Genomic DNA, 13330 nt, shown 5'->3' with positions numbered 1-13330 from the left:
TCTTTGAATTCTTAGCTTCTTCTTCCCTTAACTCATATATACATATAACTGAATATTAAAAACATGTCTGCGGAAACTATGAAGAATTAAAGCTTTTCTGTAAAACTATCTGGATCTGGTGTATACACTTGGCAGAGAGATTAATTATATCTCTGTTTTTTAAGCTGCTTTCCTCTGAAATTAAGCTGATACCTTTTCTCCTCACACCTCAATGTTTTAATTAAAGATTGATTAATATTAAGAGGCGTAGCTTCCAAAGATGCTGACTTGGTAGTTGCCATTGTATGGCAACAAGGGAAGATAACATGGTCTATGTTAAAAGCTAATTAGGCCAAGGACCCTGTTATCATTAAAGCTGATCTGATGGGCAACTCTGAGCTACTGAGGAAGTCACTGAGCTGGTAATGGCTTCTGGTTAATTCTAGTTAATGATATGAAAATAACACTGATTTGTAGAGCACATAAGCCAAGGTCAAAATGGTCTCAGAAAAACATGCTGGCTGTGGGATTTTGATATGAATGAATAAATTAACAGGTTAATGAATAAGTAAGCAAACATATATGCGTATGTATGTGTACATAAAGTATATTTACAGCTGTGTTAGGAGTCATGACCTATACTGCCTATATACTGCTACTCTAAGGTTAGAAACCAGCTCTACTCTTGTTCCCCACAAATACTGTTTGGGAAAGCTGTTTGTCCATCCACTTGTTTCACTGCTGCCATTGAGCTAATTGTACTTTATCCTCATAATTTTCATTTTTCCCAGAAGAGAAAAAGCTAATCTAATTTGGTACTGGGCCTTACAGCAAATCTTCTGGAGAATAATTATCCCTAGGAACAAAAGGCATAACTTTTTATTAAAAAGATTTCATAATATTCTAATTTGTCTACCTAGATAAATTTTTTAAAAATAAAAGATTGTCATTTATTGATCACTTAATATATGCCTGGTACCTTCATCTACATCACTTCATTGAACTCTCATAAAAACTCTATAGGTATGATTTACCACTGCTCACATTTTATAAAGTTAACTATACAGAGAGGTTAAGTAATTTTCCCCAAGGTCACTCAGCTAGTAAATGACAGAGCCAGAACTCAAAGCAGGATATTTCTGACTAAAACTCAGATTCAATTTTCTTCACTACACTAAATTGCATGAAGTATGAAGACTCTCCCTGTGAACTAATTGGGTAAATGACAATGACTATAAAGTGATGGGTAACTGCAAGCCAATATTTCAGAATCTGGCTTTCTTCAAGTGTGCTTGGTAGCAAATTTCTTTGTCTGAAATAAAATCCCGCTATTTAACATATGCTAACTAGTAGAGAAGGAAGGGAGCCCAGAGGCAAGAAGGAGAGGTGAAGAATCCAGGCTGGGATTAGAATTTTTTGGGATTCACAAGGATTTGCCTCAAGTCTTGCAAAGTTGACAGCATTTTGAATCCCAGAGCTCACATGGCTTATGAGAAATAAAGAGCACTCATCCAATCAGTCAGAATTCACTAATCTCCAACTATGTGCACACCAACATGTTAACTACTTCGAGAGACACAAAAATGAATTTATTCAAAGATGGGACAAATGCCTATAATGAGAAAACACCAAAGTTAGGCAGTATAGGATAAAGGCCAAATGAGTTGCACATATTAAGTGGTTTAGGAGAACAGAAGTAGTGAACTTGGGAAGGAGGCTTTGTGGAGACATGGGACTAGAACCAAGCCTTCAGGTATGGGTAGAAATATGCATAATGTATAAAGAGTGTTTGAGACAAGTGGATGGGTGGTCTATATAGGAATTAAGACTGGAAAAAACAGTGAGGATCAAATATGTGGTTTCCAAGGCTGGAAAAGGAAAAGACTAGAGGGATACAGACCAGTTCTGAAGGATGCCATCATTTAATCCATCAGATCAGATGGCTCCTACATTGAACTGGGTGAAGGATAAGTACATACAGAAAGAAGGGTAAATACAGACAGAAGCTAAGGGAAAAGCAACTTGGAAGCCCAAGTTCTAGAAGGCTACAGCATAATTTATGTCTGTTTTTTCCGTGGGAACCATGTACGTACACGCTAGCAGTCCAATCAGAGGAGCTCTCTGCATTCCTAACAGAGGATCCTTTGTTCCAAACAGCAAGGCTCAAAAGAGACAGAGTCTGATAAAATCACACTGAGATCAGGACACCCAGCTGGTGCAGGGGCTGATGCCATTCCATAACACACCCTACAGGAAGCAGCCTGAGATACACAGCTGATTGATTTCCACAGCAGGAGCCTTGCGGCAGGGTGGGGCTGGGACTGGTCAAGCATTAAGAGAATTCTTTAGCCACTGACTCAAATTAGTTCACCAGGATCCTGACTTTCTCCAACAGATCTGTATAGTCATTCCCAGAACTAACACTATTTCTTAACTAACTTTTGGGAAAAAAAAAAAGGAGAAAAACCATGAAGCTTTGCCAGGCAGTGGAGTTGTCAGTTAACTCTTACCTGTCATGGCATCTGAAGAGGGGGAAAAAATCAAACCTCCAACTTTTTAGAAAGGGGCTGAATAATTCTGTGTTGTAAGGGGCTATCCTCTGCATTATAGAATGTTTAGCACCCATTAGATGCTAGCAGAAGCCTCTCCCATTGTGACAGTCAAAACTGTCTCTGGACATGGCCAAATGTCCCCTAAGGGGCAAAACTGCCCCCGTTTGAGAACTATTGGTCAAGCATGACCTTTGGTGCCAAACAAACCTTTCCAATCCCAGCTCTAACATGCTGTGTGGCTTGAACAAGACACTATAACAAACTCACAGTCTCAGTGTTCCTAACTGCAACTGGGATTGTAAATGTCTGATTGATAGGGGGTTGAGGTTAGAGCTCACTTCAACTTAGGTGTCTTTTAGGTGTACTCAGCACCACACGTCACTGCCACTGCAATCCCTGGTGCCTGTTTCTCATAACACATTGTCCCACCACAAGGGCTGGCACAGAGCAAGTGCTCAGTAAGGATGATGGACTGAAAGGAATATGGAGTCCCTTCCTCCTACCTCCCACCAAGGGATCCATGGACCATTACCACGTAGCACTCATTCTTATCCCTGAGTGGCCAAAATTCTGAAAGGTCCACATGTCAAATCACAGTGCTAGTAGCCGGAAAACAGCTTATGAAGGCCTAAGGAATAAGTGTATCCCATTAATCTCCCACCGCCAATACCAGAGGCTGGTATTTGAAAAGCACTTGGTAGTGGTAGTGGCAAAGTATTAAGGAAGGTGGGGAGGGAGCACATTCTTCCCATAGCTAGGTTTTCCCAACAGGACAGCTGAGACTTGGGAAGAATCTGTTTGGCAGGAGACAGCTCTTTGGTGCAGTGACCTGACAGGACTCCCTGTGGGACTTATTTCATCCCTGGTGAACCAAACAATCCTAACAATAAAGTGTCCTTCAGAGCAACTCATCACACTTCCTAGAGGCTCCCTGCTTATGCTGTGTCTCGTGTGCCAGCCAGCTAGCTTCAAAGTGCCCAGGATTTTTCTGACGCTAAGGCTGAGGACCAGGCCAAGGCCAAGACCGTTTACCATTCATTTCTAGACACAATGAGAAATAGTCCTGTTCTGCAAGTCTGTGCTTATCTCAACCTGTGTTCACTAATCAAATACTTAACAATGAATACAAGGCCTGTGTGGGGTAAATTCTAGTTTTCCTGGAAACATATTTTTCCTCCTTTGTGTACAAAATCATATGGTGAACTTTAGTTGCAAATGCTACATGCTGACATGATATGTGAAGAATTTCAGTAAACTCAAATCAAACTGCTCAGTCCTTTCTTACATTGCTTTAAAGTCTTCCCTTGCTATCAAAATTTCCACACAAATTTTTGTGAAATCCATCAATGGATTCTTTCTTGATGATCTTTCATTTGATTTTACTGCCTTTGCTGAGGTGTGAGTCTCCTTTAAGATGATGTAATGACTGCAATTCTGGGATTTTGCTTTGTGATGCTGATACTTAAAATACTAATGGGGCTGCTTTAAAATGGGGCTGGGAAAAGTTCAATATGAAGCAAAGCGAAAGTCCTTAAACACGCCTTTACCTTCTCCCCACCCAGTTGCTAAGTGGGGGTGGAGAGGATTATTAGGGAGCACTGGAATTCTTGGGGTTTGGTAGGTCTGGGAGGTGATCTCCCAAGGGTTATTAACATCAGCAGCCAAACTGTGAGCTCCTGAGCTGAGAACAACTGACAGACTGCAGTCTCCCCCTAAAGGCACTGAATGAGGAAGCTTCCTGAAGTATTTCCACACAGGAAGTTCCTCTTCTCTTTAGAAATGCATCATCAACCAAACACCTGCATCAACAACTCCACGAAAAATAAACTGCTGATGCCAGGGAAAGTGCCTAGGAAATTTTAAACCAGACACAGATTAGTCCCAGCAAAAATCAGGAATCCGGGGCCCAGCTTAAAGGAAGGCTGACTTAGAGGCAATTGCTGCTACCACACAGTCTTAATCAGATTATTAGAAGGCTGTCTGCAACATAAATATTTAACTTAATCAGCCAGCGCTGCTTCCAGCTGAATTCCAAGTTTCCCAAGTGTAGGTGGTAATTTTCTTCTAAGGCAGCGGTGCTCAACAGAGGGAGATTTTTGCCTTCCAGGGGACATTTGGCAATGTTTGGATAGACATTTTTGGTTGTCTATGGGAAGGGTTGCTGCTGGCATCTAGCGGGTAGAGATCGGGGATGCTGCTAAACATCCTGCAGTGTGCAGGACAGCCCCCCCACCACAACGAATTATCCAGTCCCATATGTCAAGAGTGCAGAGGCTGAGAAACCCTGTTCTGGGGCATTCTCTTTACTTCCTTGGACCCTAGTAGTTCTTCTTGGAGTAGCCCTGTTTAAGGAAGAAAGACAAAACCAAGACAGGCCAAGGGTCAGCACAAGGCAGGAGTGGGGGTGCCTACTCAGCTTACCTTGCTGCTGCAAAGCTGGAGACACTGAAACCTCTAGGTGATAGACAGGTCACACAGCAAGTGTGATTTCCTTTCTCTCCAAGGGCAGGTAGATAATGCTGACCTCATTTGCTTCATTCTCTAGTGAATCTAACTGGCAAAACTGTAGATGGGCTGATACTGTCTTTGTAATCGTTTGAAAGGAAGAAGTGTCTTTGTGCAAACTGGCAGCCCTTCAGCTCCATGTCAGGCCATGCCTGTCTTAGAGTTCTCATGTGTGCTCAGAGCGAAGCTTAAACTTGCTTTCTATGAGGAAAAAAAAAAATCAAATGAAGTTTACAAGGCTTTCTTGTTCTGGTGTTCTGGTGGGATACTGAGGTCTCCAGACAAAGGCTGTAAGTATGTGTAACTCCTGACCCTGGGCTCTGCTCAACCTGAAATAGAACTGAAAACAGTCCTGAGGAAGCCTGCTGCCTTATCTATTTCCCACCAGCCCAGCCGTGAAGACAAGGAAGGAGAAGACCAACAGGCTTGGGTGCTTCCAACACACCATTAAATGAAGTGAACTTTTGTGGGAAAGCTATGGACCCTACAAAGGTTTCCATTTTTCCCACTTGTTCTTTCTTACCACTGAGTGAGTGGTAGAGGGCCGAGTATGAAGCCTGACCTGAGTACACAGTAAATATAAATACATATGAAACTCGGAGTGCATGAAGGGCATCCAGATACTGCTCTTAGTGCCCAAGCCACCACCTACTTCCTGACGGAGATGCCACTGTGGTTCTCGGCGGGTGTGTGTAAAACGACGGGGTTGGCTTGAACTCATAACGATCTCAATTCTTCACTATAAAGCTAGCACAGGGAATTTCAAAATGAGGAAAGCCTCTTGTTATCATCAGAGTTACCAGATCTTTGGCTTAAATTTTAGTGAAATAAAGGTCCCTCCTTTCTTGTTAGTGTCCTGTTATGCACATACAATTCCTTTTCCTCAAGAATCACTGACTCTCTTGTTCAGGAAAACAGAATTTCCTGAAGATATTAGCCAAAGTCTCTTCCTCCCAGTTTTCTGAAAACGTACTCAATATTCTCATTTGAGATTTCTGGAATGGCAGAACCCAATAAAGCCAAATGCAGGAAGGTTTGAGGTCTTTGCTTGTTTAAAGTGGAAGAGAACTCTCTTCCCATCGGACAGATCCACCCTGGTGGACCATATTCTCTCATTTATTCAGAAGCAATTGAGTTAAAAGCCTTTTCTAGGAATAATGACTTTCAGTTTTTCACGTTAAGGAGGAAATAACTTTTCCCACAAGCTGCCTCTCCACGCATTTCTCAGCACTACTGCACAGTCCCAAGTAAGCCAGGGCTGTCCCCAGACCTGACTCATCGGTCTATGCCACCCATCCACAGTGGAATTAGTCCCAGCAGATGCTACACTTGTGTCTCAGAGACTCATATCCTCTTCTCTTCGGCAGACTCTGTACTGAGAGTGTGATTCCATTAAAAATTAAAAAAATTTAAAAATTAAAAAAAAGCTGAAAACTTAAAGCTAATGCTGTTTTTTATGTTCATCTTCATCTCTGGTTTTTCCTTATTAAAAACACTTTGGGGGCGCCTGGGTGGCGCAGTCGGTTAAGCGTCCGACTTCAGCCAGGTCACGATCTCGCGGTCCGTGAGTTCGAGCCCCGCGTCGGGCTCTGGGCTGATGGCTCGGAGCCTGGAGCCTGTTTCCGATTCTGTGTCTCCCTCTCTCTCTCTGCCCCTCCCCCGTTCATGCTCTGTCTCTCTCTGTCCCAAAAATAAAAAAAAAAAAAAAAAAAAAAAAAAAAAAAAAAAACGTTGGAAAATAAAAACACTTTGAATCTGAAAGCAGAGTCACACTTTATAAATCAGGCCTGCTGCCGGTATGAGGGAAGATTAATTCACTGCTGGGTATACAGCACATTAACCCAGAACTCAACACTCAAACCACGAAAATGACTCAGTCCTCAGAATGGGTCCAAAAAGACCTTCCCTTTACTCAGTCTCAGGGGACCGTGGAGCTGACACACAGAGCTTTTCCCTCCCATTGTTTCACTTCCCATGAGCTCAGTGTGAGCTGAGCCAGGAGCGTGCTCCTCCCCTCCTGACCAAACGCCTTTGCTGGGAGGAGGCAAAAACTCTTCCCAAAGCCTTTGACTTTATAAGGCGGACATGTGGAGCCAGGCTTCTGATTTGTGCCCCCAACTTGAGGAGGATACACACAGGGGCACAACTTTGCCACCCTCTTTCTCTCTCTTCTTCCAGTCTTGCATTTCAACACTGGTCCCCTGCAGAGACACACACTCTGCCTATGACCAGCCTTCGCATCCAGAGTATTGGTGGTGGGAGGGTTATTGTTAGAAATCAGTGAAACAGGATGCAATAATAAACAGCTAAGCAGATACTGAACTCTGAGCATTTCTAAGCTACATACTAGGATACAAATAAAATATGGTAGCATCCAGTAATTTCTTAAAATCTGCCAGCTACATCAAAATTCAGAAAGTTTCGGGGCGCCTGGGTGGCGCAGTCGGTTAAGCGTCCGACTTCAGCCAGGTCATGATCTCGCAGTCCATGAGTTCGAGCCCCGCGTCGGGCTCCGGGCTGATGGCTCAGAGCCTGGAGCCTGTTTCTGATTCTGTGTCTCCCTCTCTCTCTGCCCCTCCCCCGTTCATGCTCTGTCTCTCTCTGTCCCAAAAATAAATAAACGTTGAAAAAAAAAAATTCAGAAAGTTTCTAGCAACTAAGGATTAACTGAAAAGGACAGTGAAAAGTTGTCCTCAAATCCAAACACTATATACACCTGCCTGTGGACTCTTTTTTATATCCTAGCTTGTATTTTAATGCAATTTTAACAGGCTTGTTTACTTCATTTTCTAGCTCACTGATGATTAGAAGCAAGGGATAGACAGCAAAAGGCAAACCCAATGACAACACTGAAGTAGCTGCAGTGAGAAGACAGCCCTGCTATCAGGGTAAGCGGGGGGAAATGGAAGCTACACACATATGCACCAAGAGGCACTAAACAAGAACTTCAATACCCAACACAAACTGCACAATAATTTAGGAACATTTAATACAAAGCAGCCCCCAATGTCTCTAATACCCTTGAGGATATCACTGTCACAAAGAACAATATCATCTTTTTAATAATGTTAACCTGCACTCATAAAGAAAAACTTCTACACAACGTAGTGTTTAGAAGATTAGGCAAATAAAATTTAAAATAATTCCCATGTAAACCAGAATCTAGTTTGATACAACTATTTGAATCAAAGGGATGAGCTTCAGGTTTCTAAGAAATTCATTTAGTTGGTCAGATAGTTAATTCTAAGTAACCCGGAGCCTGTAGAAGACAGTCTCTGCTTTCAGGGCGCTTACAACAGCAAAGGCAAGAAAAACACACGTGATGAAGAAAGGCCACCTGCCCCTGGAATGGAGGTGCGGGAGTTTCTAAGAGGAAAACGTATGTGCTCATGGGTTTGAATTTTCCCTTCCTATCCTCTCCTTATTTGGGTCCTCAAGAATCCCCCAAACAATGACTTGTTGCTCCAAACTACACTGTCTCCAAACACTGTAAGGAGATCTTCAGCCAATGTCCCACTTCAGAGTTGAACATCCCTTAAGCTGGGGACCCTTCTAAAACAGCCACCCTTCTGTGCTCGAATCTTGTAACTTTTCTCAGGACTGCGGGGCTCTGACCGGTGTCAATCCCACCTCTCCAAACGTATTTGTACTTGAAAAAATCCTGACAGGCAGGGGCTTTGGAGAACAAATGAACTCTGACTGCAGGAGTATGACTGTGTAGGTGGGAATAATTAACACCAGTGATGGAAACAAAGTGCTGGAAGTAGCCTTTTCATATCCACTCTGTGCACCAAGAAGGAAAAGCAGCAGAGGGGTCTCCAGCAGTGGAGTAAGGCACTTTTTGGCATTTACAACAGGGGAAACTCAGGACGAAAGGCTCCCATCCTGAGAGCCATGACCCTACACACAGTCCTGAGAACTCCAAGTCCCTGACCTAGCAAAATCGCATTTTTGAGAGTCAATTCCTCCCATCTTCCTCTTCCCTGTTGCTTTAATTTCGACTCACAAAATCTCAGGACTGGAAATTCTGACTCAGGCAAAGAGTGAAAACATGTTTGCAGTCAGGGCAGTGCTTTCCAAACTCTCCTATAGGCAAAGAACTTATACTCCTGGGGGCCTGGCGTGTCGTCTTACCCGCCTGCTCTAAGTGGGAAGTTTCTTTGAAGTGTTATGTTTTATCTTAATAACTCATGAGAATTTTGTACTTTACTTCATAATGCATCAATAACTTTCTCCTGAAATTGGAGGAAAAAAAATCAACACTTTATGAAGATGACCCCATGTTTATCTTATGACTTCGCACACCTCAAGTGGAAAACATGGACCTAGGGAAACATTTGCTGCTGTTACAAATCACAAGAGGAGATCCTCGAGTAAGCAGTAACATTTGGACATTTCTTTCTATACCCTCAGTTGGTTATAAACACTGAAATAAATGACAACAGAAAAACATTCAAACCAATTGCCCAGAATCCAAAAGACTGTTAAGTCTCCAGACAGTATGCTTTGATGGTGATGGAAGCGAGAATAGCGACCCCAGGAACAGAAGTTAAGATGTATATCCAATGGGTTTCCGAGTTACAGGAAAAGAAATACACATTACTGAAGGCAAAAGATCAAAAAACAAGGGCATGGCTTACCTTAAAATCTGCTAACTGCTGGTTGATGAGGTCCACTTCAGTCCCCACGACCCACTGGAGGGCCTCCCCTTCCTCTGCTGCCGTGGTCATGTCATTGAGGGCTTTCAGCTTCCTGTAAAACTCCTCCACGCGGCCCAGCGTCAGCTCCAGCTGCTCCTGGCGAGCTCTGCTCCTCTCTGTCAGTTTGCCACATTGCTTGTTCAGGGCTTCGAGCTCCCTCTTGAGACCTAACAAGTCCAGAGTCCCCTCTTCCTCCAGCATTTGTCGACACTCTGCTTCAGAGGCCTCTATGTCTAACCTGAGAGCTTGGATTTTGTTGAGGAATAGCCGTACATCCTCAATCTGGGACTGGAGGCTATCAGTGTCTCTGCCAATGGCACCCATGCCATCTAGCTCATCATCCAGGTCTGCCAGCTGCGAAAACATCTCTCGGACTCGGCAGTGAAACTGACCAATCCCCTCCAGCTTGTTTTCCATTGTCATGCAACCGCTGTTCACTCTTTGCTTTACTTCCAAGAACTCTTGCTGGGTGACCTCGGCTTGATGAAGAAGTTGGGAAGCATCAGATCCATCTGGGGCATCTTCTACCAGACCCTGGGTGAAGTTCCTCAGATAGTCTACCTGGGGCTCCAGGGTCTGCAGCACTTCCTGTTGAGCTCTTAGCTTCTCCAGGTTCTTGTTGCTACAGGCTTGAGAGCCTAGAGCATCAAAGATCTCAAGTTGGTGTTTGGCCCCTTCAACCTTCTTTTCAATATTCTTAAAGCTTTCCTGGAACTCCTTGAGCCTCTGAGTCATTTCTTCAAGAGACCCTGTTTTGGCCTGTAGTTCCTCTGTAATGGAATCCATGTTCTGGTTGATCCCAGCCTTCTCATCCCGGATGTCATCTTCATCTGTTTCTGAAGAATTGATCAGAATGTCAGCAGCACTGTTCAGTATTTCTAGCAGGGAGCGGCGCTTTTCCACCTCACTCAGCATAGCCTTTGATCTCAGAAGATTGGACTCTAGCTGCACTGGGTCCAGAGTGACCTGCAAGTCAGACATCTTGGCCTTACAATCTTCTATCCACGGCACAAGGTCCTCCACATGCCACTGATATTTCTGAGCTTTCTGCATGCAGTCCTTGAGCCTGGATTGTCTGTCTGCAGTTTTTTTACTAAGCTCTTCCCAGTGGCTTTTGAGCTCAACCAACTGGTTTTGTAAAGTCTTTTTCTCTTCTCCAGGAGGTACAGAAAGAAGCAGAGATTCTCCCTCGGCCACAATCACCTCATAGGAGCCACTGTGTTGGTTAAGGCTCTTCTGAAACTCTTCATTCTCCTGTAGCTGAGACTGTAGCCGCTCCAATTTTGCAGAAATTGGGCAGTTTTTTGCTTGCTGGCTTTGTTTGTCATCCAACCAGGTTCTCAGCTCATCAAACATTTGCTGGAACTGCTGGGTGCTGGCAAGAGCTGCCTGGAGTCTGTTCATGCGGTCAGCTGAAATGAGAAAATCAAGTTTAAACCAATCAGATCAGGACATGGCATTTAAGATGTTTGCTGAGAGTATACGGTCTATTCTTAGGGGAAGGAAACATGGTAACTGAGGGTCTGCCACAAAAGCAGCACAGAGCTAGTCTCCTTCACACACTAGATCTGATTTAATCCTCACGCCAACCTTGTAAGGTCACCTGAGTAATAGAAGTAAACTTCTGTTTCTAAGCTGATAAAAAGCCATAAATGTTTCTACAGAAAGGCAACACACTGAGTACAAAATTCTTCTGGTACAAGGCCATCATAAGCAGTCCAGAACATATTCTAATTCTGTAATATGGTATATGTGTGTGTATGCATGTGCATGGTATAAATAAGTATTAGTTAAAGTATGTGTGTGGCTTCACCTATAAGGACATCCATGAGCACGAATCTCTACCTGCTGACAAAATTGATATTAGTGCTCTTATGTCTAGGATTATGCTATATAAAGTCTCCCATATTGCTAGTGCTCAGCCAGTGTGTGATGACCATAGCACTTCTCACTGGAGCTGGACAAAGGGATAGGGTAACACTAGTGTGAGTCCAAAAGCTGTTTACAGGTCACCCTAGATTCTTGGGACTATTACAAAGTCAATCTTTGGGCTTGCCACTAATGTCAGCAGTGTGTTCTGTACCCTAACTTACCTGCAAGGTCTTCTAAACCTTGGAGAGGCAGGGCAACTGTCTCCAAACGCTTCTTCAGCTCATCCTTGAGGTACTGCTCCCCAATGAGTACTGAGAGCTCATCACAAAGTGTCTGTGCCTCCTTAATCTCATGGTCTAACTGCTCCACATCAGATCGAATCTCACTGGTCTCCTCCAGTTGCTGCTTCACGGCCTCAGGCTGGGTGCTGATGGCCGACTGGCTACTTAGTCGCTGTCCAACTGCCTTTACCTTCTCTGATAAGTTCTGGAGTAGTTCTTGGTACTGGGTGCTTTTGATAATAGCTTGGTCAATTTGGCTGGAACGGGAATTGAGTTTGTCAGTCAGTTCAATCCACTTTTGATTGATGCTCTGGAGTTCTTTCTGTACTTGGCTGGTGGATGGAGAGATATCTCCAGGGCCTGTTAGAATGCCCTGAGCCGCCTCGTTCAGCTGCTCATGCTGTTGCCTGCGTGTTTCAAATTCCTTCAGCATAAACTGTAATAGAAATGACATCAAGATGTTTAGAGAGAAAAGACAGATCTAAAAAGAGTGTCAAAACAAAAACTGATTTTAGATTGTGCCAAGTAGTGCCAACTCCTTTGGAAAATAAACCAGAAAACTCCAAGGACCAGGCTGCTAGGAAAATGTAGTATCATTTATAACAACAACAACTGCTTAATAAAAACTTGTTTTGCAAGGGTCATTGATTGTGCCTATTCTATTTCTTTTCCTTATTTGTCATACTCTGTTTCAACATCAGATACTAAGGTTGGCCTTGTTTTCTGGATTGGCACTCATCAGCTTTGCCAGATAAAACCTGGGGTCCCAGAGCCAGCTAGCTATACCTCTGGCTGGGCTTGCCATTTCAACTCTCAATACCTCTGTTTTTCCTAGTTTCTTTCTTGGAATTCCAACAGCATAAACAATCTGTACATTACAACATAGCATGATTAGATAATGAGCTTTTTTAAAGCAAGGAGCATGTCTTTTTACTCTTTTCTATCCCTTATTTCTTTCAGCAAGGAGTTAGGATTATGGGCTCTGGAGTTGTACTGCTTGGGTTCAAATTCTTACTCTCTTACTTACTAGATGTATATATAACCTTAGGCAAGTTTTTGAAGTTCTCCAAATTTCAGCTTACTTATCTATAAGATGAGGATAGGAAGTACTCATCTTGGCTGTTTTAAGGATTAAATAAGATAATTTATGGAAAGTATTCATCACTCACACTGTACAAAAATAAATAAGACAGGACTTTAAGGAATAACAGATGTGTAAACAATGAACCATAACAGAATGTAAAAAAAAAAAAAAGCAAAAACGATAAACACTGATGTGAACAAGGCACTGTGAAAGCAAGAAGTAAGGATGATTAATTCGATAGAAGATGACAAAAGCAGAAGAGGGAAGTCAGGAAGGCTTTGCAAAGGACAAAATAAGGAATTTTCCCAATGAGCAGAGAGTCAGACTGGTGAGGGGCATTTCAGGGGGAGGGCCTAG

General features: G+C 43.2%; 1 protein-coding gene across 1 annotated transcript in view; it reads right to left on the bottom strand.

The window, feature by feature from the left end:
- MACF1 (microtubule actin crosslinking factor 1) overlaps positions 1-13330 on the bottom strand; it is a 331566-nt gene that overhangs the window by 70157 nt on the left and 248079 nt on the right. Inside the window, 2 exon segments of the mRNA XM_043578675.1 lie at positions 9677-11148; positions 11830-12325. Of these exon segments, the coding sequence (XP_043434610.1) occupies positions 9677-11148; positions 11830-12325 (1968 nt within the window).

Source organism: Prionailurus bengalensis, chromosome C1 (assembly GCF_016509475.1).
Source record: "Prionailurus bengalensis isolate Pbe53 chromosome C1, Fcat_Pben_1.1_paternal_pri, whole genome shotgun sequence".
NCBI classification, from domain to species: Eukaryota; Metazoa; Chordata; class Mammalia; order Carnivora; family Felidae; genus Prionailurus; species Prionailurus bengalensis.
The sequence above is the reverse complement of the archived record's forward strand: the minus strand, read 5'-3'. Positions and strand labels throughout refer to the sequence as shown.